A 25,626-nucleotide genomic window follows, 5' to 3' on the forward strand; every position below is an offset into this window, starting at 1 on the left:
GGAGGGTTCTAGTCCCGCCTCTGTCACTTGTCTGCTGTGAGACCTTGGGCAACTCTCTTAACTTCACTGTGCCTCAGGTACCTCATCTGTAATATGGGGATGAAGATTGTGAGCCCCAAATAAGGCACTGAGAAGTAAAGTGAATTGCCCAAAATCACACAGCAGACATATGGCAGATATGGGATTAAAACTTGATTGCAAATCTAATGCATGGCTCACCCCACCTGTGAACAGGACCACCCACCAGTGGAACCAATAATACCTTTGATTTACTGAGAATTTTGAGGTGGCTACATGAAGTAGTCAATGTTTCTGCTTCTGGAAAAGGCATTTGATGTTTGGGGCCAGAATGTTCCCACTAGAACTAAATTCCTCAGGGAATTGAGCAGCTCTGTCATTGCTAGTTTCATTTCAATATTAGTTTAATTTCATTTAACTTCATTTCACTAGTACTTTCATTACTCTATCTGTAATTTATTATAGTTGTAATATATTCATTTATTTATATTAATGTCTGTCTTCCCCTCTTGACTGTATGCTCACTGTGGGCAGGGAATGTGCAAGTTTATTGTTATATTGTACTCTCCCAAGCACTCAGTACAGTGCTTTGCACACAGTAAGTGCTCAATAAATACGATTGAATGAATGAATGACTACTACCAGCAGCAATAGCAGTAGCAGCAGGAGCACTGACTATATGACTAGACTATAAGCTCACTGTAGGCAGGAAATATGTCTACCACCTCTATTATGTTATCTCAAGTACTTAGTACAGTGCTCTGCACATAGTAAATGCTCAGGGAATACAATTGATTGATTGACTGTGGCATACACTACATTAGACACTTGAGAACCTAAACAGTAGTAAAAGCCATGATCCCTGTTCTCAAGCCAGTCAATCACATTTGTCAGTCAATTGTATTTTGTCAATCATATTCATTGAGAGCTTACTGTGCTAAGCACTTGGGAGAGTACAATACAACAATAAACAGACACATTCCCTGCTCACAACAAGCTTACAATCTAGAGGGGGAGACAGACAGTAATTTAAATCAATAAATGATGAATATAAAAATATAGAAATAAATATATCAATATAAATAAATTACTCTCAAGGAGTTTCTGTTCATATAACTGTATTTTAATTGGCCTGATTCTGAATGTTTTATTTTTCCACACATTAGGGAAGATGAATCCTAACCTGATTGAAAACTGTTGGTAATTATACTGTACCACGAGCTTCTAAATCATGATGACATCATTGTTGCCAGGACACTTCTCAGCTATGTTCTTGTCTGCAGTCCACTGCAGCTGTTTCATTCCAGCAACTTCTAGTTGCAATGTAAATCATCAATCATGAAAGTTGAACAGAAATCCCTGCTTTGTGCTCTGGGTTGTGCTCAGGGCTTCTCTTGCTTCTCTGTGGGCAGGTGTGTCTAATTTCTGTAATATTTCATGCGTAAATAACCTGTCGCTCCACAAAAGCAGTCATGTAAAACTGCTTGTCAAAAAAGCTTTAATTTAGTAAATCCTATTATAATCAGTTGGGGAGGAGCCAGGGATAATGCCCTTCAAGAAAAACAAATATTTTTAAATCACATTTTTAAAAAAATTAATACTGTATTAAGATTGTACTGTGGGAGATTCTCAAAGTAATTTGTGATAGACTTACCAGTCAATCAATCAATACCATTTATTGAGTGCTTACTGGATGCAGGGCACTGTACTAAGTGTTTGAGAGAGTCTAAGACAACAGAATGGGCAGACATGTTCCTTGTCCACCAGGAGCTCTCACTAATCACTCAATCAATGCTATTTATTGAGCACTTTCTATGTATAGAGCTGTAAGCTCGTTGTGGGCAGGGAATGTCTCTATTATATTGTTATAGTGTACTCTCCCATGTATTAGCTTAGTATAGTGCTCTGCACACAGTCAGCACTCAATAAATATGATTGACTGACTGACACAGCTGTGTAATAATAATAATAATGATGGCATTTATTAAGCACTTACTATGTGCAGAGCACTGTTCTAAGCGCTGGGGAGGTTACAAGGAGATCAGGTTGTCCCACGGGGGGCTTAATCTTAATCCCCATTTTACAGATGAGGGAACTGAGTCACAGAGAAGTTAAGTGACTTGCCCAAAGTCACACAGCTGACAATTGGCAGAGCCAGAATTCAAACCCATGACCCGACTCCAAAGCTCGTGCTCTTTCCACTGAGCCATGCTGCTTCTCTAAGCACTGTACTAAGCGCTAGGGAGAGTACCATCCAGCAGAACTAGTAGACACTATCCCTGACCATAATAATAATAGTCATCATAATAATAATAGTGTTATTTCATTCATTCATTCAATCATATTTATTGAGTGCTTGTTAAGTGCTATCTGTGAGCCAAGCATGGTCCTAAGCGCTGGGGTGGATACAAGATAATTGGGTTGGACACAGTCCCTGTGGGACTTAAAGAGGCTTACAGTCTAGAGGCCAAAATCCTGACATCCATCTTAACCCCTGAACTCTACTCCCATCAGGGGTGCAAATATAAGAGGTTAAGGAATGGAAAAGAGATGGCTACAGTTCTGACCCTCATTTCAGCCCCATATGCATTAAAGTAGTTTTTGGGGGGCGAAAGTTGACACTGCTAACTGTTTGTGAGTGAGGCTGATAAAGTCACTATGTGACTGACAGTCCCTCCTTTGTCCTGTGCAGAACAAGCAAGACTGGCCCTTCCTACACCACTGCCTTGGTTACCCATAATTTCCTGTGTTGATTTTGTTTCTTCCTCTTGTTGCCTGATCTTCCTGCCGACCCCTCGCCCATGTCCTGCTTCTGATCTGGAACGCCCTCCTTCCTCAAATCTGACAGACAATTACTCTCCCCCTCTTCAAAGCCTTATTGAAGGCACATTTCCTCCAAGAGCTCTTCCTAGACTAAGACCTCATTTCCGCAGCTCCCACTCCCATCTGTGTTGCCCTGACTCACTTCCTTTGCTCTTCCCCCATCCCAGCCTCACAGCACTTAAGTACATATCTGTAATTCTATTTATTTGTATTGATGTCTGTCTACCTCCCCTAGATTGTAAGCTCATTGTGCACAAGGAATGTCACTGTTTATTGTTGTATTGTACTTTCCCAAGCACTTAGTACAGTGCTGTGCACCCAGTAAGCGCTCAATAAATGCAACTGAATGAATGAAAGGACTTTCAGTACTGCTCTCTATGTGTTGAAGTGAAAGAGTTTCCCGGAGGGTCACAGCAATATTCTGATACCAGGTTCCAGGTTCCTTGTTTTGTTAAGCACTTACTATGTGCTAGCAGTGTACCAAGCCCTGGGGTAGATACAAACTAATCAGGTTGGACACAGTCCCTGTCCCACATAGGGCTCACAGTCTTAATACCCATTTTACAGATGAGGGAACTGAGGGACAGAGAAGTGAAGTGACTTTCCCAAGGTCCTACAGCAGACAAGTGGCAGAGCCAGAATTAGAACCCATGTCCTTCTGATCCGCAAGCCTAGGCTCTAAACACCAAGCCAAGCTTGTTCACTTCAAGTTTATCCTTTCCTGCCTCAACTCTGCCCTCTCCTCTGCCAGGCAAAACTATTTCTCCTCCCTTATTGACACCCATGCCCATCATCCCAGTCAGCTCTTCCATACATTTAACTCCCTTCTCAGGCCCCCTGTTCTTCCCCCTCCTCTATCCCTCATTCCTCCCCCTCCTCCATCCCTCACCCCCAACGATCTGGCCTCCTACTTCATTAGTAAAATTAACTCCATCAGGTCTGAGCTCCCCAAAGTCGCTCCTCCCCCTTCTCCAACCCCCCTGCTCTCAACCCTCTCTGCTACTCTCCCATCCTTCCCAGCAGTATCTTCAGATGAGATCTCCTCTCAAGTGCTATTCCATCCACCTGTGCTTCAGACCCCATTCCCTCTCATCTTATGAAATCTCTCGCCCCTTTCCTCCTCCCTTCCTTAACTTCCATTTTCAACCGCTCACTCTCCACTGGTTCCTTCCCCTCTGCCTTCAAATATGCCTGCATCTCCCCTATCCTAAAAAACCCCTTCTTGACCCCACCTCCCCTTCTAGTTATCGCCCTATCTCCCTCCTACCATTCCTTTCCAAACTCCTAGAATGGGTTGTCTATACCCGCTGCCTCAAATTCCTCAATGCCAACTCTCTCCTTGACCCCCTCCAAGCTGGCTTCTGTCCCCACACTCCACTGAAACTGCCTTCTCAAAGGACACCAATGACCTCCTTCTTGCCAAATCCAACGGCTTCTACTCTATCCTAACCCTCCTCGACCTCTCAGCTGCCTTCGACACTGTGGACCACCCCCTCCTCAACACGCTATCCAACCTTGGCTTTACAGACTCCGTCCTCTCCTGGTTCTCCTCTCATCTCTCCAGCCGTTCATTCTCAGTCTCCTCTGTGGGATCCTTCTTCCCCTCCCATCCCCTTATGGTAGGGGTTCCTCAAGGGTCAGTTCTTGGTCCCCTTCTGTTCTCTATCTACACTCACTCCCTTGGTGAACTCATTCGCTCCCACAGCTTCAAGTATCATCTCTACGCTGATGACACCCAAGTCTAAATCTCTGCCCCTGCTCTCTACATCTCCCTCCCTTCAGGCTCATGTCTTCTTCTACCTTCGGGACATCTCCATCTGGATGGCTGCCCGCCATCTAAAACTCAGTATGTCCAAGACTGAATTCCTTGTCTTCCCTTCCAAAGCCTGCCCTCTCCCTGACTTTCCCATTACTGTAGATGGCACTACTATCCTTCCTGTGTCACATGCCCGCAACCTTGGTGTCATCCTCTATTCCGCTCTCTCGTTCACCTCTCACATCCAATCCATCACCAAAACCTGCCGGTTTCGCCTCCGCAACATTGCCAAGATCAGCCCTTTCTTCTCCATCCAAACCGCTACCTTGCTGGTTCAATCTTTCATCCTATCCCGGCTGGATTACTGTATCAGCCTCCTCTCTGATATCCCATCCTCCTGTCTCTCTCCACTTCAGTCTATACTTCACGCTGCTGCCCAGATCATCTTTGTGCAGAAACGCTCTGGGCATGTTACTCCCCTCCTCAAAAATCTCCAGTGGCTCCATCACTTCACCCCCTCCTACTTCACCTCCCTTCTCTCCTTCTACAGCCCAGCCCATACCCTCTGCTCCTCTGCCACTAACCTCCTCACTGTACCTCATTCTCGCCTGTCCCGCCGTCGACCCCCGGCCCATGTCCTCCCCCTGGCCTGGAATGCCCTCCCTCCACACATCTGCAAAGCTAGCTCTCTTCCTCCCTTCAAAGCCCTACTCCGAGCTCACGTCCTCCAAGAGGCCTTCCCAGACTGAGCCCCCTTTTTCCTCTCTTCCTCCCCATCCCCCCAGCCCTCCTTCCCCTCCCCACAGCACCTGTATTTATGTTTGTACAGATTTATTACTAGATTTTACTTGTACATATTTACTATTCTATTTATTTTGTTAATGATGTGCATCTAGCTTTACTTCTATTTGTTCTGACGACCTGAAACCTGTCCACATGTTTTGTTTTGCTGTCTGTCTCCCCCTTCTAGACTGTGAGACCGTTGCTGGGTAGGGACCATCTCTATATGTTGCCAACTTGTACTTCCCAAGCGCTTAGTACAGTGCTCTGCACATAGTAAGCGCTCAATAAATACGACAATGAATGAATGAATGAATAACCACTAGGCAACACTGTTTCCCTCAGAGTTGTTGCATCCTCAAGCTGTCTAGGCTGAGGGAGACTGGATCTAATTCAGAGCCTATTTTTCTCCATTGCTGGTGAGGAAAGGGCCAATCAATGCTATTTACCAAATGCTTATTGTGTATGGGACGCTGTATTAAGCACTTGCAAAGAGTACAAGTGAAGTCTAGAGGTCCCCTTCTAGATTGTAGACTCACTGTGGGCAGGGAACGTGTCTGTTTATTGTTATACTGTACTCTCCCAGGCACTTTAGTACAGTGCTCTGCACACAGTAAGCATTCGGTAAATGTAATTGAATGAATAAATGAATGAATACAATAGAGTTGGTAGACAGGATCTATGCCTTCAGAAGTTCACAGCCCAGAAGATCTGACAAGACCCATCTATCAAGATCTTAAGATCACTTCATTAAGAAAGACAACTGCATCAAAATTCAACTTCTTAGGGCAGGGAAACTGTTTTAGTATTAATTGCCTGAGTCCAAGGAAATTGATTGTGTCAAGTGCTTTTGTCTGGCTACAACCACTGTCTTGATGATTTCCTCGCATTTCTCCTCTGACTAATGTGGATAAAAAAAATTTTCTGCTCCATCCGCTGTAGTCTGAAGCCACGCTGTGATTCTGAGAGGCCCAGGATTATTATTCTTTTTTAGCAATCTGTCCAGAAGGCCGCTGGCTGGCGTCTGGGCATCATTGGATGTATATATGTATATATGTTTGTACATATTTTTTTACTCTATTTATTTATTTATTTAATTTATTTGTACATATCTATTCTATTTATTTTATTTTGTTAGTATGTTTGGTTTTGTTCTCTGTCTCCCCCTTTTAGACTGTGAGCCCACTGTTGGGTAGGGACTGTATATGTTGCCAATTTGTACTTCCCAAGTGCTTAGTACAGTGCTCTGCACATAGTAAGCACTCAATAAATACGATTGATGATGATGATGATTGGAGACCAGTGCATTCCTGGAGTAATCCAGAGTTCACTCTCTCTTCTTGAAGATGATTGATTATCAATCAGTCAGTGACATTTATTCAGCATTTACTGCGTGCAGAGCACTGTACTAAGCATTTGGGTGGGTACAATGCATCAGAGTTGGTAGACACATTATGTACATATTTGTAATTTATTTATTTATATTAATGTCTGACTCCCCCTCATTCATTCATTCAATTCATTCAGTTGTATTTATTGAGTGCTTACTGTGTGCAGAGCTTTGTACTAAGGGCTTGGAAAGTACAATACAGCAGATAATCCCTGCCCACAGTGGGCTTACAGTCTGGGAGGGGGTGGGAGACCGACATCAAAACAAATAGGCAGCAATATAAATAAATACAATTAAAAATATATACATATATACATAAGTGCTGTGGGGCCGGGGCGAGAGCAAAGGGAGCATGTCAAGGTGACGCAGAATGGAGGGGGAGCTGAGGAAAAGGGGGCTTAGACTGGGAAGGCCTCTTGGAGGAGGTGTGCCTTCAGTAGGGCTTTGAAGGGGGGAAAGGTGATTGTTTGGCAGATTTGAGGAGGGAGGGGGTTCTAGGCCCGAAGTAGGACGTGGGCCAAGGGTGGGTGGAAAGACAGGCGAGATGGAGGCACAATGAGCAGGTTAGCACCAGAGGAGCGGAGTGTGCGGGCTGGGATGTAGAAAGAGAGAGAATGAACCCCCTTTTGCCAAGAACCCGATATATCTAGGGTTTGGTCTCCATTAGCCACCGGGAACTCTGGCTGCAATAGAGATAGCTACCCTTCTCATGTGGTCCTTTGACTGTGTTCTACCAATCTGACTTCATAGTAAGCCAATTAAATTCAGTTGGAATGACTGAAATTCAGTTTGAATCAGTTTTCCACATCTGCAGATAATTATCCTGCTGCTGCTGCTGACATTCCATGGCATGACTAAGTGTTTGTCTAATATTTAATTTTGAAGTCCTTGAAGAATACCAGTGACTTGTAGTTATTCATTTTCAGATGGATGGTTACACATTATTATTGAAAATTTCCAGTTTGTTAATTGATGCCTTCTGTATAATGATAATAATAATAATAATTATTATAGCATTTGTTAAGCACTTACTATGTGCCAGGCACTGTACTAAGCACTGGGATGGATACAAGCAAATCGGGTTGGACACAGCCCTGTCCCACGTGGGGCTCACAGTCTCAATCCCCATATTACAGATGATGGAACTGAGGCCCAGAGAAGTGAAGTGAGTTGCCCAAGGTGACAGAGCTGGCAAGTGGTGGAGCCGGGATTAGAACGCATAACCTTCGGACTTCCTGTGCTGTATCCACTGGTTTTACGGTGTATAAGACGATTATTCCCAATTGTGATCTTATTATCGATCAGTGGTATTTTTGGAACACTTACTGTGTGCAGAGCACTGTATTAAGCTCTTGGGAGAGTACAGAATAACAGAGTTGGTAGACGTGTTCCGTGCCCACAAGCTTCAACCCATGATGTGAAGCAACTGTGGCTTCTTTCTTATTTAGCAACTGACTCAATGTAAGGCAATCAGCTTGCAAGGCACAGAACAGGAAGCCTCTATAATTACTCTAAGCCATGAAAATCTATGTAACCAAACAACTCGATAGCTGTCCATTAACCTTTCTCTTCTCTTTACTTTTGCAGGGGCTCAGGAAATGCCAAATGCCATTATTACTGCTGCTGAACTCTATCCTCTTTCATCAAATGACATCTTGCGTTCCCTTCCTTTTTGACATTGTTATCCATTTCTTCCATCTCTCCTTCCTCCCTTTCTTTAAGCATGCTGGGTCAGCCCGATTATGACAAAACCTAAGTTAGTGGGAGGTATTCACCTAGCTGGGACTTTAACAAAATTACTAATGTTAATTTTGGTGTTTGTTAAGCATTTACTCTGTGCCAAGCATTATGCTAAGCACCTGGACAGATGCAAGATAAGTAGAATAGACACAGTTCCTGTCCTAATTGGGGCTCACAGTTTAAATGGGGGTATGAAGACATGTCCCTTGTTCCATCCTCCAAGGGGCTTTTGCCCAGAAAGGATGCAGATTATATTATGAATTTCAAGTATGTCCTACATTTCAGGGAAAATCAACAAGACAGAGAACATTTATTTTCAGCTAGCTATCAAATTACCTGCAGAGTAACTCACCTTATTCCTGCCATTGGTGTAATGTATTTGAGTCATGCCTTTATTGGTATTAACATTTTCCATAATTGCTTTCAACTGCACTTGTTATTTCCCACAGAGTTCATTGGTCTCTGGCCTTAGTCCTATGCATCTGTAAGAAAACATGAAATTGAAAAAAAGAGTCAGTCAGTCATATTTATTGAGCTCTTTGTGCAGAGCACTGTACTAAGCACTTGGGAGAGTACAATGTAATAATATAATAGACACAGTCCCTGCCCAAAAGAAGCTTACAGTCTAGAAATGAGCTTATGGTCTAGAGACAGGCCGGGAATACGCCTGCAAATTCTCTTGCATTTTACTCTCCCAGTAGAGTGCTCTGCCTATATATAGTAAGCACTCAATAAATACCATTGATTGATTGATGTGTCCCATGATCAGTCAGTCAGTGGTCTCTACTGAGCACTTACAGTCCACAGAGCACTGTACTAAGCACTTGGGAGAATTCAATACAACAGAGTTGGGGGGATGCGATTTCTGCCCACGAGGAGGTTACAGTCTACAGGAATGATTTATGCTGAACATATGTCAATGTTGCCTGTGTACTTTGGGAGTGAACCTGCAGCGTGGCTCAGTGGAAAGAACATGGGTTTTGTAGTCAGAGGTCATGGGTTCGAATCCTGACTCCACCAATTGTCAGCTGTGTGACAACTTCTCTGTGCCTCAGTTCTCTCATCTGTAAAATGGGGACTAAGACTGTGAGCCGCCCGTGGGACAACCTCATCACCTTGTAGCCTCCCCAGCACTTAGAACAGTGCTTTACACATAGTAAGCACTTAATAAATGCCATAATTATTATTATCAACCTCGACTCCGCTCTCTCATTCACCCTGCACATCCAATCCGTCACCAAAACCTGCTGGTCTCACCTTCACAACATCGCCAAGATCCGCCCTTTCCTCTCCATCCAAACCGCTACCTTGCTGGCTCAATCTCTCATCCTATCCCGACTGGATTACTGCATCAGCCTCCTCTCTGATCTCCCATCCTCCTGTCTCTCCCTGCTTCAGTCTATACGTCACTCTGCTGCCCGGATTATCTTTGTACAGAAATGCTCTGGGCATGTCACGCCCCTCCTCAAAAACCTCCAGTGGTTGCCTGTCAACTAAGAATCAAGCAAAACCTCCCTCACTCTCGGCTTCAAGGCTCTCCATCACCTTGCCCCCTCCTACCTCACCTCCCTTCTCTCCTTCTACAGCCCAGCCCACACCCTCAGCTCCTCTGCCACTAACCTCCTTACTATGCCTTGTTCTCTCCTGTCCTGCCTTTGACCCCCGGCCCACGTCCTTCTCCTGGCCTGGAATGCCCTCTCTCCACACATCTGCCAAGCTAACTCTCTTCCTCCCTTCAAAGCCCTACTGAGAGCTCACCTCCTCCAGGGGGCCTTCCCAGACTGAGCCACCTTTTTCCTCTCCTTCTCCCTTTCCCCCCTCGCCCCCTTTCCCTCCCCACAGTACTTGTATATATTTGTAGAGATTTATTACTCTATTTATTTTACTTGCACATATTTTCTATTCTATTTAGTTAATGATGTGCCTATAGCTATAATTCTATTTGTTCGATGATTTTGACACCTGTCTCTATGTTTTGTTTTGTTGTTTGTCTCCCCCTTCTAGACTGTGAGCCCAATGTTGGGTAGGGACCCTCTCTATATGTTGCCAACTTGTACTTCCCAAGCGCTTAGTACAGTGCTCTGCACACAGTAAGTGCTCAATAAATGCGATTGAATGAATGAATGAATGCTGACTTGTACTTCCCAAACAGTACAGTGCTCTGCGCACAGTAAGCGCTCAATAAATACGATTGAATGAATGAATGATTGTCACTGAGACATGGAGTCACTTTTAACCTGACAAATGTCATTATAGGCTATGGTCCATCAACTATGGTTTTCTCAAAGATATGCTTCTATGCATCCAACCTCCTTCTTTCATGAAAAATTGGATTATTTTTTATCCCTCTAGACTTTATGCTCCTTGTGGGCAGGGACTGTGCCTACCAGCTTTTGTTATATTCTGTTCTCTGAAGCACTTGATTGATTGATTTTGTATCTACGCACTTGGGTCTGTACCCTTTAAGCACTTGATATTCACCCCACCCTCAGTTCCACAGCATTTTTTTTATTTTATTTGTTAAGTGTTTACTATGTGCCAGGCACTGTACTGAGCACTGGGGTAGATATGAGCTACTAAGGCTGGACAAAGTCCATGTCCCTCATGGGACTCACAGTTTTAATCCCTATTTTACAGCCGAGGTAACTGAGGCACAGAGAAGTGAAGTGACTTGCCCAAGGTCACACAGCAGACAAGTGACAGAGCTGGAATTAGAACCCAGGTCCTTCTGATAACCAGGCCTGTGCACAGAAATTACTGGAGAATCAAGAGGAAAGGAACAAAGGAAAAAGTAGTCATCAGGAAATGAACCTGGAGGCTGAATTAGTGATGGAAAGAGTCTGACAATTAAAATAGCACTGAATTTGTGTTCTCATGATTTTCTTATGGAATCAAAATTCAATTCAGGTTTACCTGTGATGGTACTTTTAAACCAAAGTGCACGTAGCAGACTATGAGCAAGGCAGGGACATAGTCATTACCAATACTGACTATTATGAGGTTCTCCATTCACTGTCCCCCTGATGTGGTAGAGGGAGGAGGAGGAGGAGAGGGAGAGAGGGAGGAGAAGGGGGAGAGGGAGGGAGGGAGAAGGGAAGAGAGGGAGGAAGGGAGAGAGATGTAGTGGGCAGGAGGAAGGAGAGGAGGGAATTGGGAAGGAAATGATTTCCTGTTGGGCTCATTAGATTGCAAGTTCCTTGAGAGCAACAACTGTGTCTTTCACTTCTATTGTTCTCTCCCAAAAATCTCTTATAGTGCTCTGCACACAGCAGACCCTCAGAATTGAATGAATTAATCTTATATTTATACAACATTTGAAAATAACACTACTCAAGGGGAAGAGTGTGTCTGTGAGTCTTTAATAGGTGAACGTGATGTGGATGAAAAGGCCATTGCATGACATACAACCCCTTATGCATTGTGAACTTGTAAAAATTGCTCTCCGCTGCATTGTTGCCTCTCTTACCTATAGCACCTGGCAATCAATCAATGGTATTTATGGAGCACTTACTATATGCAGAGCACTGTAATAAGCACTTGGGAGAGTATAATTCAATAGAATTAGCAGACACATTCCCTGCCCATAACAAGTTTACAATCCAGAGGGTGCAACAGGCATTAATATCAGTATGTAATTATTATTATTATTAATAATAATTGTGGCATTTAAGGGCTTACTATATGCCAGGCACTGTAATAAGCACTGGGGTGGACATGAGCATTCATTCATTTATTCAGTCATATTTATTGAGTGCTTACTGTGTGCAGAGCACTGTACTAAGCACTTGGGAAGTACCAGTCGGCAACATATAGAGACGGTCCCTACCCAACAACGGGCTCACAGTCTAGAAGGGGGAAATAGGCAATAAAACATGTAGACAGGTGTCAAAACAGTCAGAATAAATGGCAACTTGGGTTGGACACAGTCCCTGTCCGACATGGGGCTCAGAGCCTTAACCCCCATTTTACAGATGAGGTAATTGAGGCACAGAAGTTAAGCAACTTGCCCAGAGTCACACAGCAGACAAGTAGCAGTCGGGATTAGAACCCAGGTCCTTCTGGCTCTATCCAGTAGGTCACACTACTTCTCTACTATATCCAATAACATAACACAATATAATTAATAGATTAGATAGACTATATAATAGATATAAAATGTAATATAATAATATGTAAATTAAAGATAGGTACATAAGTGTTGTGGGAATAGGGTTGGGTCAAATATCAAATTTGAGCAATATTAACAATGTTGTAAAGGTAGAACCGAAAGGATTTGGTGACAGATTGAATATTTGGGTGGAATGAGAGAGATGAGTCTCATGTCTGGCAAAGTTTTCATTAGTCCCTCATGGTGTCCTGCTCTTCCTCTGATGACTGCCTGCTTGGCTGGGCAGCAGGGGCACTCCAAAATAACATACCTGGTGACACAGACTGGTGCTGGACATCCCAAAGGGTTTCCTGGCGTGCAGCAGACATCATATGGAGGCCGTTGGCTGGAAGTCCACCCCATCCAACCCGAAATGGCCCATGTTGGCCCTAATCGACTTGAACCCAGAGTCTCAAATGGAGTTTTTGGATATGGACAGAACTGTGACCAGGGAGTGGGGAGGAGAATCTAAATGCCTAGGTTACAGAGACATCCCCAAGTGGATTAAGGGGGAGAAATGGGATGGGGACATGTGAGATGAATCAGGGAAGGCCTCCTGGAGGAGATGTGATTTCAGAAAGGCTTTGAAGCTGGGGAGAAGTGTGACCTGTTGGATGTGAAAGGGGAGGGAGCTTTGGCCAGATAGGAAGGTGAGAGCCAAAGGTCCATTGTGAGAGGGACAAAAGCGAGTGAGAGTGAGAAGGTTGGCATGAAAGCAACAAGATGTGCGAGCTGGAGTGGAGTGGAAGAGGAATCGGGATAAGTAGGAAGCAATATAGCCTAGTGGATAAAGCACAGACCTGGGAGTTGGAGGACCTGAATTCTTATCCCTGTTCCACCACTTGTCTGCTGTGTGACCTTGGGGAAGTCATTTAACTTCTCTGTGCCTCGGTTACCTCATCTGTAAAATGGGTATTAAAACTGTGAGCCCCATGTGGAACAAGGACTCTATCCCAGGACTTAGTACAGAGCCTGGCAAATAGTAAGCGTTAACAAAAACCATTAAAAAAAAAGTAAGGGGGCGAGGGTGAATCGAGTGCTTAAAAGCCAATGGCCAGAGTTTTTTCTTGATACAGAGGAAGGGACAACATTTGGAGACTCATTCATTCATTCAATCGTATTTATTGAGCACTTACTGTGTGCAGAGCACTGTACTAAGCTCTTGGAAAGTACAATTTGGCAACAGATAGAGACAATCCCTACCCAACAACGGGCTCACAGTCTAGAAGGGGGAAGACAGATAACAAAACAAAACAAGTAGACAGGGATCAATAGCATCAAAATACATATAATTATGGATATATATACATCATTAATAAAATAAATAGAATAATAAATACATACATATATATGTCTGAGGAGTGTGGAGACAGGCCCAGGATGATGTTTTAGGACCAGAGTCAAATATGGACTGGAGAGGAGAGAAACTGGAAGCGGGGAGGTCAGTGAGGAGACAAACAGTAGAAGAGTTGGAATATGACAATTCAGGATGATAGCAATTTGAGTGGAGAGGGAGGCGGGTGGATTCTAGAGATGTTGAAGATGGTATTAGAAGAAAAATTTAATAGGTTTGCTTGGCCATTTTAACCCCAAAAATATGCAACAGAGATCCTGAGTCTCCTCCTACAACCCAATCCACATTTGTTGCTCCTCTAATGCTCAGTGTGCCCATTTCTTATTTCTTCCACTTTCAACCCCTTGCCCATTCTCTCCCTCCTGCCTGGAGCCATCACATCTGGCAGACCCCTATTCTTCTCATCTTCAAAGCCCTGCTAAAAAAAAGTCACATCTCCTCCAGGAAGCCTTCCCAGTCTAATTTCTCATCATCCCACCCCATTTCCCCACCTAGCGTATCTTTTATGCTGTTGATTCCCCACCGGTTGATCACCTAGGTACTCACCCCAGAAGCGGCAAGGCATAGTGGGTAGAGCACGGGCCTGGGAGCCAGAAGGTCACAGGTTCTAATTCCAGTTTCACCACTTGTCTGTTGGGTGACCCTGGGTAAGTCATTTCACTTCTCTTTGCCTCAGTTACCTCATCTGTAAAATGGGGACTGAGACTATGAGCCCCATGAGGGATTTTGTCCAACAAGATTCACTTGTAATAATAATAATAATAATGATGTTGGTATTTGTTAAGTGCTTATTATGTGCCAAGCACTGTTCTAAGCGCTGGGGGAGATACAAGATAATCAGGTTGTCCCATGTGGGGCTGACAGTCTTCAAACACATTTGACAGACGAGGTCAATGAGGCACAGAAAAATTAAGTGACTTGCCCAAGGTCACACAGCTGACAATAATAACAATAATAATGTTGTTATTTGTTAAGCGCTTACTATGTGCAAAGCACAGTTCTAAGCGCTGGGGAGGTTACAAGGTGATCAGGTTGTCCCACAGGGGGCTCACAATTTTAATCCCCATTTTACAGATGAGGTAAGTGAGGCACAGAGAAGTTCAGTGACTTGTCCATACTCACACAGCTGACAGTTGGCGGAGCTGGGATAGTGACAGAGGCGGAATTTGAACCCATGACCTCTGACTCCCAAGCCCATGCTCTTGCCACTAAGCCACGCTACTTCTCACGCTACGAGCTGGGGTGCTCGTACCCACCCCAGCGTTTAGTACAGTGCCTGGCACATAGTGAGCACTTGACAAATACCATAATTATTAGTATTATAAAGTGGGGATGGAGACTGTGAGCCCTAGTGGGACAGGGGCTGTGTCCAACCCGATTAGCTGTTGCTTACCCCAGCGCTTCGTACGATGTCTGGCACATAGGAAGCGTTTAACAAGGTCCACAATTATTATTATGAGTAGTGGGAAGAGTGCGGGCTTGGGAGTCAGAGGTCGTGGGTTCTAATCCCGCCTCCGCCACTTGTCTGCTGTGTGACTTTGGGCAAGTCACTTCGCTTCTCTGGGCCTCAGTTACCTCGTCTGTCAAATGGGGACTAGGACTGTGAGTCCCACGTGGGACAACCTGATTGCCCCGTATCTACCCCAGCGCTTAGAACAGTGCTTGGCACATAGTAAGCGCTTAACAAATACCATTATTATTATTATTATCTTTCAACTACGTTGCTTCTTCCTGCCAGTGGTTTATTTTCGAGTCCCTGTGCCCTGCCCCGATGTTTAAGCTCTTTGAGAGCAGGGATAATAACAATAATGATGGCATTTATTAAGCGCGTACTATGTGCAAAGCACTGTTCTAAGCGCTGGGGAGGTTACAAGGTGATTCATTCATTTAATCATATTTATTGAGCGCTTACTGTGTGCAGAGCACTGTACTAAGCGCTTGGGAAGTACAAGTTGGCAACATATAGAGACGGTCCCTACCCAACAACGGGCTCACAGTCTAGAAGGGGGAGACAGACAACAAAACAAAACATGTAGACAGGTGTCAAAATCGTCAGAACATGAAGATTGTGGTGTTTGTTAAGCACCTACTATATTCAATTGTATTGATTCAATCGTATTTATTATATGACAAACAGCCTACTCTGTGCTAGGTTAGATGCAATCAGGTTGATCACAGTTCGTGTCCCACAGGGGTTGAATCCCCGGTTGTCCCACGGGGGGGCTCCCAGTCTTCATCCCCATTTTACAGATGATGGAACTGAGGCCCAGAGATGTGAAGTGACTTGCCCAAAGTCCCACAGCTGACAGTTGGCAGAGCTGGGATTTGAACCCATGACCTCTGACTCCAAAGCCCGGGCTCCTTCCACGGAGCCACGCTGCTTCTGGGATGACGCTGACTAACCCTACCGTCCTCTCCCCAACGCTCAGTACAGCGTCCCCTACATGGAGGCGCTCAATAATTGAGATGGGCTACGCCGACCACTCGGACCCCCTTACCGCGGGCCGGTTTTGTTCGTCGCCGACGATCAATAAAGTTTTTGTGTAGCATTGAAAACGAACACGAAAAGCGTCAAAGAGCCGGGCCCCCCGTGGTCCGCCCGCCGTTGTCCCCGCCCCTTCCTGTCGTCCGCCGTTGTCCCCCCCGCCCCTTCCGTTCCGCCCGTGGCCCCCTCCATTCCGCCCCCTCCCACTCCGCCGGCGCCGTAACTGCCGCCGCCGTTGCCGCCGCCGCCGAGGCCGAGGCCGAGGCCGAGGCCGAGGTCCGGTCCGGGGAGCCGGGGATGGTGTGCTGCCGCCCCCCCGGCTCACCGACGCCTCCAGGTCAGTGTCCCGCTAGCCCGCCGGGGAGCGGGGCCGGGACGCCGCCCTTCCCTCCTTCTCCTCCTCCTCTCCCCTCTTTTCCCTACTCCTCTTCCCCCCTCCCTTCCCCCTTCTTTCCCCCTCCCCTCTTTCTCCCTCTTTCCCTCTCCCCTCTTTCCCCCCTCCCTCCCCTTCTCCCTCCCTTCCCCCTTCTCCCTCCCTTCCCCCTCCCCCCTTCCCCCATCCCTCTTCCCCCTCCCCTCCTTCCCCCTCCCTTCCCCTTCTCCCTCCCTTCCCCTTCTCCCTCCCTTCCCCTTCTCCCTCCCTTCCCCTTCTCCCTCCCTTCCCCTTCTCCTCTTGCCCCCACCCCTCTTTCCCTCTTCCCCCACCCCTCTTTCCCTCTTCCCCCCACCCCTCTTTTCCTCCTCCCCCACCCCTCTTTTCCTCCTCCCCCACCCCTCTTTCCCTCCTCCCCTCTTAGCCCCCTCCACTCTTTCCCCCCCTTTCCCCCTCCCCTCTTTCCCCGTCCCCTCTTTCCCCCTCCCTTCTCCTTTCTCCCCCTCCTCCCTTCCCTCGTTCGCCCCTCCCCTCTTCCCCCCTTTCGCCCCTCCCCTCTTCCCCCTCTCCTCTTTTCTCCCTCCCCTCTTCCCCCCCTTTCCCCCTCCTCCTCTTTCCGCCCTCCTCCTCTTTCCCCCCTCTTCCCCCCTCTTTCCCCCCCTCTTCCTCTTCCCCCCTCTTCCCCCCCCTCCTCCTCTTCCCCCTCCTCCTCTTCCCCCCCTCCTCTTCCCCCCCTCCTCTTCCCCCCTCCTCCTCTTCCCCCCTCCTCCTCTTCCCCCTTTCCCCCCTCTTCCCCCTTTCCCCCCCTCTTCTTTCCCCCCTCCTTCTCTTCCCCCCTCCTTCTCTTTCCCCCTCCTTCTCTTTCCCCCTCCTCCTCCTCTTGCCCCTCCTCCTCCTCTTGCCCCCCTCCTCCTCTTGCCCCCCCTTGCCCCCCTCCTCCTCTTCCCCCTCCTCGTCTTCTTTCCTCCTCCTCCCTTCTCCCTCCCCTTCTTCCCCCCCTCCTCCTTCTCTTTCCCCCCTGCCTCCCTCCCCCTTTGACCTCCCTCCCCTGCTTGCCCCTTCTCTCCCTCCTCCTCTCACCACCTACCCTTTCATCCTTCCCTCACCCCCCCACCGTGCCCCCTTCCCTCCTCCCTCCTGCACGTGCCCCTCCTCCTCCCGCCCCCGTGTTCCTCCCTCCCCCTTCTCACCTTTCCACTTCAACCTCCACCTTATCTCCTTCATTCATTCATTCAATCATTTGTTGAGAGCTTACTGTGTGCAGCCCACTGTACTGAGCACTTCGGAGGGTACGATATAACAATATAGCAGACACATTCCCTTCCCACAGTGAGCTTACAGTCTAATTGGGGCAAGACAGACAATAGGAATAAATAAATTACAGATATGGACATAAGTGCGGTGGGGTTGTGGTGGGAGAGAACAAAGGGAGCAAGTCAGGGAGACACAGAAGGGAGCAGAGAAGAGGAAAGAGGGTCTTAGTCAAGGAAGGCTTCCTGAAGGGGATGTGCCTTCAGTAAGTCTTCAAAGGTGCAGAGAGTAATTGCTGGCTCCTCCCCATCTCCCCTATTCCCTCCTCTCTACCTGCTCTCCTCTCTCCCCCCCATCCCCTCCCCTCCTTTTGCCCCCTCCCTAGTCAGTCAGTAGTATTTATTGAGCACTTACTGTGTGCAGAACACTGTACTAAGTGCTTGGGAGAGTACAATACAGTAGAGTTGGTTAGACACATTCCCTGCCCACAATAAGCTTAAGTTCTAGATGGGGAGACAGGCATTACTATAAATAGATGAAATTACAGATATGTATATAAATGCTTTGGGGCTGGGAGGGGGATTGAATGAAGGGAACAAGTCAGGATGATGCAGAAGGGAGTGGAAGAAGAGGAAAGGGGGGTTTAGTCAGGGGAGGCCTCTTGGAGGAGATTTGCCTTCAATAAGGCTTTGAAGTTGGGGAGAGTAATTCTCTTAGATTTGAGGAGGGAGGATGTTCCAGGCCAGAGGCAGGACATGGGGGAAGAGGTCAATGGCGAGATAGGTGAGATCGAGGGACAGTGAGCAGGTTGGCAATAGAGGAGCAAAGTGAGCGGGCAGGGTTGTCGTAGGAGAGCAGTGAGGTGAGGTAGAAGGAGGAAAAGTGATTGAGTGCTTCCCCTCGGCCTGAGCAGGTGATGTGAATTTCCATGGCTGTGACTTTCTGTCCCTCAACCCCTTTCTCCTCAGTCCTTCCCCCGTCCCTTTTTATGGTATATTTGTTAAGCTTTTACAGTGTGTCTGGTACTATACTTAGTGCTGAGGTGGATGCAAGGTAGGTTGGATACAGTCCATGTCCTACATAGGGCTCACAGTGTTAATCCCAATTTTACAGAGGAGGTAATTGAGATTCAGAGAAGTGGTTTGCCCAAGGTCACACAGCAGACAGGTGGCCGAGACAGGATTAGATTCCCGGTCCTTCTGACTCCCATGACCGTGCTCTATCCACTAGGCCAAGTTGCTTGTCTCCCTCTTCCCCCTCCCCGTGTATCCATCACTTGCCCTCCCTCTCTCCCTTCTCCACCCTTTTCCCCCTCCCTCTCATTTCCTTCTTCCGCCTCTTCCTGACCCCTTCTCATCCCAGCACACTCCTCTCTCTCTCTGCCTTCACCTCTGGCCCATGGTCACTTGCTGCCCCTCCCCTCCCCTTGGTCTTGGCCGGTCTGCCGCCCCCGCATGCTGAAACTATGGCACTGGTGCCTCCCATGGAGAGATGTGACCCTGGGAAGGAGAGCGGGCGCCATCTGACCGCCTTAGGCCCTGCAGAAGCAGAGGTGCCCAGCGGGGTGACACAGGGAGCAGTGTGTCCTAGTGAAGAGAGCATGGGCCTGGGACTCAGAGGACCTGGGTTCTCATCCCAGCTCTGTCACTTGTCTGTTGGGTGATCTTGAGCAAGTCACTTCACTTCTCTGGGCCTCAGTTACCTTGTCTGGAAAATGGGGATTAAGATTCTGAGCCCCATGTGGGTCAGGGACTGTGTCCAACACGATTAGCTTGTATCTACACCAGGTCAGTGCCTGGTACATAGTAAGTGCTTAACAAATGTCTTAAAAAATATTTATATATACAAACATACATATATATATATACGAAGGTCCAGGGTCTTGTCCCTGCTTGAGTGTCTCTCTGCTGGCGCTGTTTCCAGCAGCATGACGTAGTGGCTAGAACTTGGGCCTAGGAGTCAGGAGGACCTGCGTTCTAATCCCAGATCTGCCACATACCTGCTGCGTGACATTGGGCAAGTCACTTCACTTCTCTGTGCCTCAGTTACCTCGTCTGTAAAGTGGGGATTAATCGATCAATCAATCGTATTGAGCGCTTACTGTGTGCAGGGCACTTTACTAAGCGCTTGGGAAGTACAAGTTGGCAACGTATAGAGACAGTCTCTACCCAACAGTGGGCTTACAGTCTAAAAGGGGGAAACAGAGAACAAAACCAAACATACTAACAAAATAAAATAAATAGAATAGATATGTACAAGTAAAATAAATAAATAGAGTAATAAATATGTACAAACATATATACATATATACAAGTGCTGTGGGGAAGGGAAGGAGGTCAGATGGGGGGATGGAGAGGGGGACGAGGGGGAGAGGAAGGAAGGGGCTCAGTCTGGGAAGGCCTCCTGGGGGAGGTGAGCTCTCAGTCGGGCCTTGAAGGGAGGAAGAGAGCTAGCTTGGCGGATTGGCAGAGGGAGGGCATTCCAGGCCAGGGGGATGACGTGGGCCAGGGGTCGATGGCGGGACAGGATTAAGACTGATCTCTATGTGGGACAGGGACTTTGTCTAAACCAATTACCTTGTATCTACCCCTGCGCTCAGTATAGTGCCTGGCAAATAGTAAGCACTTATCAAATACCGTAATTATTATTATTACCTCTATGGCAGGAAGGAGGGCAACAGTCCAAGGGGCCTGGAGGTTAAAAAAAAAATCCGAAGCCTGATGTATCCCCGGGGGTGGGAAAAACCCTTCAACTTGGATATATCCCCAGGGGTGTGTGAACTACTGCTGCTCTCTTGGGGTTAGGCAGGGTTGTTGGGGATGGGTCAAGATTACGAACCATCCGTAAATTCACAGCCCTTCTATAAATATGGTTCTAAATTGGTCGTGTCCGTAAAGCTTGTAAACACATTTCCTAGTGTGTTCGTGCAGGCTGCCCCAGGCCCGGGTGGTGGGTAGGCGGAGGTGGAGAAGGAGAAATCCTGTGAGTTCTGGCCCAAGGCCCCTCTTGTCTGTGCCCCCCTCTTTGGCCCCTGGAGCAACACCTGAACCCTGACAACTTTTAGCCCTCACAGGCTGGCAGTTTATTGTTGTAAGTTATTGTTATTTATTGTAAGTTGTTCACCACTCATTGGGCATTTTCCCAACAAAAATCTGCCTGATGGGTATGTTGTTTTTCGTCATCCCACACTTCTTCAGGTTCCGTCACAATTTCTTGTCTGACCTAGACCTGCTTTGATAGAAGTGGCGTGGTGTAGTGGATAGAGCACGGGCCTGGTGGTCATGAGTTCTAATCCTGGCTCTGCAATTGTCTCTGTGTGACCTTGGGCAAGTCACTTCACTTCTCTGGGCCTCAGTTCCCTCATCTGTACAATGAGGATTGAGACTGTGAGCCCCATGAGGGACAGGAACTGCATCCAATCCGATTTGCTTGTATCCACCCCAGCGCCTGGTACAGAACCTGGCCCATAGTAAACACTCAACAAATAACACAATTATTATTATTGCTGCCTGTGTGCAAAGCACTGTACTGAGCTCTTGGGGAAGCACAGTACTAGGTGTGCAATTTCAATTTATTTATTTGTTAATGTCTGTCTCCCCCAGTAGACTGTAAGCTCCTTTTGGGCAGGAAATGTGTCTTGTTACATTCTACTCTTCCATGTGCTTAGGACAGTGCTCTGCACACAGTAAATTCGACTGACTGCTCACAAGCAGCTTTTACAGTCTACAGGGGGAAATAGACATTAAAATTGGGCAGGCCTGCCCTCGCTTAGTAGTCAGCAGTGGCAGAGCCAGGCCCCTGGAGCCTGAGCCCAGACCCCCTCTCCTTCTCCTCCCCTTCACCGCCTCCTCCCTTCTCTTCCCCTCCTCTCCATGGTCAGGGAGGGAGCAAACTCCCCTGTTGCAGCGGCCCCATCCAGGGCCAGCTGAGCCTCCTGCAGCCTCCTCTTCCACCCCAGCAAGCTCCTGTGGTCCTTCACGTTCCTCCACATATGTCTGGTGGCATCCACCCTCCTTACTTAGCAGGTAGATGGTGTCTTTTCCTGCTCCCCCCCATTTTTCCAGAAATGCAGGTGGTCTGTGGACCTGGCTGGCTGCAGGGTAGGAATTCTTCTTCTTATAGTATTTGCTGAGCACTTACTATGTGCCAAGCACTGTTCTAAGTCCTGGAGTAGATGGGAGGTAATCAGGTTGGACACAGTCCATATCCCACATGGAGTTAGCAGTTGTAGTCCCCCTTTTACAGATGAGGTAACTGAGGCCCAGAGGATAACAATAATGATGGTATTTGTTAAGCGCTTACTATGTGCCAAGCACTGTTCTAAGTGCTGGGGTACATACAAGGTTATCATGTTGACCCACGTGGGGCACATGGTCTTAATCCCCATTTTACAGATGAGATAACTGAGGCCCAGAGGATAATGATGGTATTTGTTAAGCGCTTACTATGTGCCAAGCACTGTTCTAAGTGCTGGGGTACATACAAGGTTATCAGGTTGACCCACGTGGGGCACATGGTCTTAATCCCCATTTTACAGATGAGGTAACTGTAACACTTCACTTCTCTGTGATCTGCCCCAGGTCACCCAGCAGACAAATGGCGGATCGGGGATTAGAACCCAGGTACCCCGAGTCTCAGGCCCGGGCTCTCTCCACTAGGCCACGCTGCTCCCTATGTCACCCCTCTGGGCACCTCTGCTTTCTGCAGGGCCCAAGGGAAAAAAGAGATCCACTACCCTCTCCCTTTCTCTCAATTCCTCTCCCCTTTCTCCCTCATCTTTTCTTCTCCCTTTCTTCCCACTTCCCTTCTCCTCCTTCCCACCTTGTCTTTCCCTCTTTCCCTTTTTTCTTTCCCTTCTCCCTGCCCTCGCCTTTTGCATCTTTTTATTATTATTGTTTATCACTTCTCCTCCTTGCCCCCTATCCTTTTGCCCCTTTTTCCTCCTTAGTATCTTTTCCTCTGCTCCCAAATCAGTTTGCCTGAGAAGAACATGGCCTTGTGGATAGAGTACGGGCCTAGGAATCAGAGGCCCTGAGTTCTAATTCTGGCTCTTCCACTTGTCTGATCCATGACCTTGCATTTAGTACGTGCGTGGCGTAGAGTGAGTGCTTAGCAAATACCGTAAAAAAAGGGAAAAAAAGTGCTGAGACCTGCCTCTTGAGAACTCTGTGACAGGAGGAGCTAGGGAGGAAAGGAGCTGTGATTTCTAGGCAATTTCTTGTTTCTTGCAACACCCTTTTCTCCCCTTGTGTCTCAGTTTGCATCCCCTGCAGCATTCTCCCCCTGTTTACTGGGCATTCAGCACTGCCTAGGTTGGGGACAAATAGGTGCCAATAACTAAGAGAAGCAGCATGGTGGAGTGGGCTTGGGAGTCAGAAGGTCACGGATTCTAATCCCAGTCTGCCACTTGTCTCATATGTCACCTTGGGCAAGTCATCTCACTTTCTGGGCCTCAGTTACCTCATCTGTCGAATTGGGATTGAGACTGAGCCCCACGTGGGACAGGGACTGTGTCCAATCAGATTTGCTTGACTCCACCCTAGTACAGTGCCTGGCATGGACCAAGCACTTAGCACATACTTCAATTATTATTATTAACTGATGCCCAAGTACCATCTTACATTATCAATTGTATTGTGCAAGTCATTCAGTTGTATTTATTGAGCACTTACTGTATGCAGAACATTCTACTAAGTGCTTGGGAGAGTACAGTGTAACAGAATCAGTAGACATGTTCTCTGCCCACAAGGAGTTTAGAGTAGTGTAGCGAGGGAGACGGATGGCAGTAAAGAAGTTTGAAATTCAAACACTTTTTCATATTGTTTTGAGAAGTTATGTTCAGCAGTTGGCCACTGGGCGAGAAGGAGCTAGCTTCATTCGGGGTTTGGTTGGGCCCTTCTTGGAAGGATTTTTCCCGTGTTCTCTTTTTTGACCATTGGTGAATCTAATAGGGTACTTCTGCTGGGGTCCCAGGACCCAGTTTATGGAAAACTCGCTCGTCGCCTTCATTTTCGATCATGGGTTGAAAGTGCTGTAGCGCCAGTGGAAGCCAGGCTGGCTTTCTGAATATTGTGTTCAGGGGATACGTGGTGATGAGCAGGGCTAAAAATATGGCAGAAAGATCTGGACGGGGAAACCGGAAGCGCTTAGTACAGTGCTTTGCACACAGTGAGCTCTCAATAAATCCGATTGAGTGAAGAAAGAGCTGGATTGCTCATTGCTGTTAAAGCAGCGGATGCAGTGTGGTGGGGTTTTTTTGGCCCTGAGCTGAGCCGCCTGGACCACAGACTCCGCGGTAGTGGGTCCGGTCCTGTCCCAGGCCCTGCTCCACCGTGGCTGGTGAGACAGGACCAGGATCTGCTTTCACCCGCCCAAGCTGGCAGGCAGGCAGACCGAAGAGTGGGCATGGCCCCCATTTCACTGTAGCCCCCGCCCAAGGCCCTGGCCAGGGGCCCAGACTGCAGCTGTGTTGGGTAATTGGGTGGCCAGCCGCCACAGCGTGGTCAACTCCAGTGGTGAGCTGGCACAGATCCAGCCTGGGCATTGGGTGGGGAAGATCGGAGGGATCGAGGGAGGGACCCATTGGGGTGGGTGCAGGGGGCAGAGGGGAAACCTGGCTCCGCTGCTTCCGCCTCTCTGGCCAGCAGGAGACCATCTCTGGCTTGATCTGGGGACCTTGGCTTCACCTCGCTGGGAGCTCCGTGAAATTCCCTTCACCCTACTTTCCTCTCACTGTCACCCCCATCTTCCCCGATCCCCAGAGGAGCTCATTTTCGCTTTCACTTTTGGGGCTCAAAATTGCTGAAACTTCCCCATGCCCATTCCTGTGGAAATCTCTATTGATTTCCAGCACCGGTAATTGGAAACTGTGTTAGGTTTTGGCCTTGGCCCCCTTAGCCTTCGTTTTTCTCTCTTTCCAAAGTTTAGGAGGCAGAGGGCTGCTTTGTAAAAATGTTGCCTGTTATCCCTAGCTGCTCTTTGCCCTCTCTTGCCAGTTCACAAGCCTCCATGACTAGAAATTCCCAACGTCTTCTGAGTTTCAGATATCTCACCTCACCACCTATTGACATGAGTCCATAGGCTTATGTGGAAGTGCTGAGACAGTACCCTGGGGTGGCAGAATGTGAAGAAGTTAGTGCTTAGTACAGTGTCTGGCATAAAAATACTTAAGAAATATCATAGTAAAAAAAAAAGTCATGGTCTGGAACACCTCTTCCTCTCTTCACGCTCATGGGACGAGTCAGACAGCAACATGGTGCAATCAGTGTCCAGGAGACGGATACCAACCCTGAGGGACTTGATGAGGCCTATGTGTCTCCCATTAATAATAGTAATGATAATAATAATAATGGTATTTGTTAAGCAATTACTATATGCCAAGCACTGTTCTAAGCACTGGGATAGGTACACGGTAATCAAGTTGTCCCACATGGAGCTCACAGTCTTAATCCCCATTTTACAGATGAAGTAACTGAGGCACAGAGAAGTTAAGTGACTTGCCCAGAGTCA

The 25,626-nt window shown here is 47.3% G+C and overlaps 2 protein-coding genes across 4 annotated transcripts in view; one reads left to right on the forward strand and one right to left on the reverse strand.

The window, feature by feature from the left end:
• Positions 1–16,596, reverse strand: part of LOC119930947 (putative methyltransferase DDB_G0268948) — a 55,886-nt gene extending 39,290 nt beyond the window's left edge. For both annotated transcript variants that reach the window (XM_038749752.1, XM_038749746.1), the window contains exons 1-2: positions 16,507–16,596; positions 8,860–8,989 (exon numbers count right to left, since the gene is read on the reverse strand). In XM_038749752.1, coding sequence (XP_038605680.1) covers positions 8,860–8,922 — 63 coding nt within the window. In that variant the 5' untranslated portion in view covers positions 8,923–8,989; positions 16,507–16,596. The remainder of the gene's footprint in view (positions 1–8,859; positions 8,990–16,506) is intronic.
• Positions 16,597–16,744: 148 nt separating this feature from the next.
• Positions 16,745–25,626, forward strand: part of UBE2F (ubiquitin conjugating enzyme E2 F (putative)) — a 158,597-nt gene continuing 149,715 nt past the window's right edge. For both annotated transcript variants that reach the window (XM_038749771.1, XM_038749772.1), the window contains exon 1: positions 16,745–16,830. The gene's annotated coding sequence lies outside the window, so the exon portion shown is untranslated. The remainder of the gene's footprint in view (positions 16,831–25,626) is intronic.

The sequence above is a fragment of the Tachyglossus aculeatus genome, chromosome 7 (genome assembly GCF_015852505.1).
Source record: "Tachyglossus aculeatus isolate mTacAcu1 chromosome 7, mTacAcu1.pri, whole genome shotgun sequence".
NCBI lineage: Eukaryota > Metazoa > Chordata > Mammalia > Monotremata > Tachyglossidae > Tachyglossus > Tachyglossus aculeatus.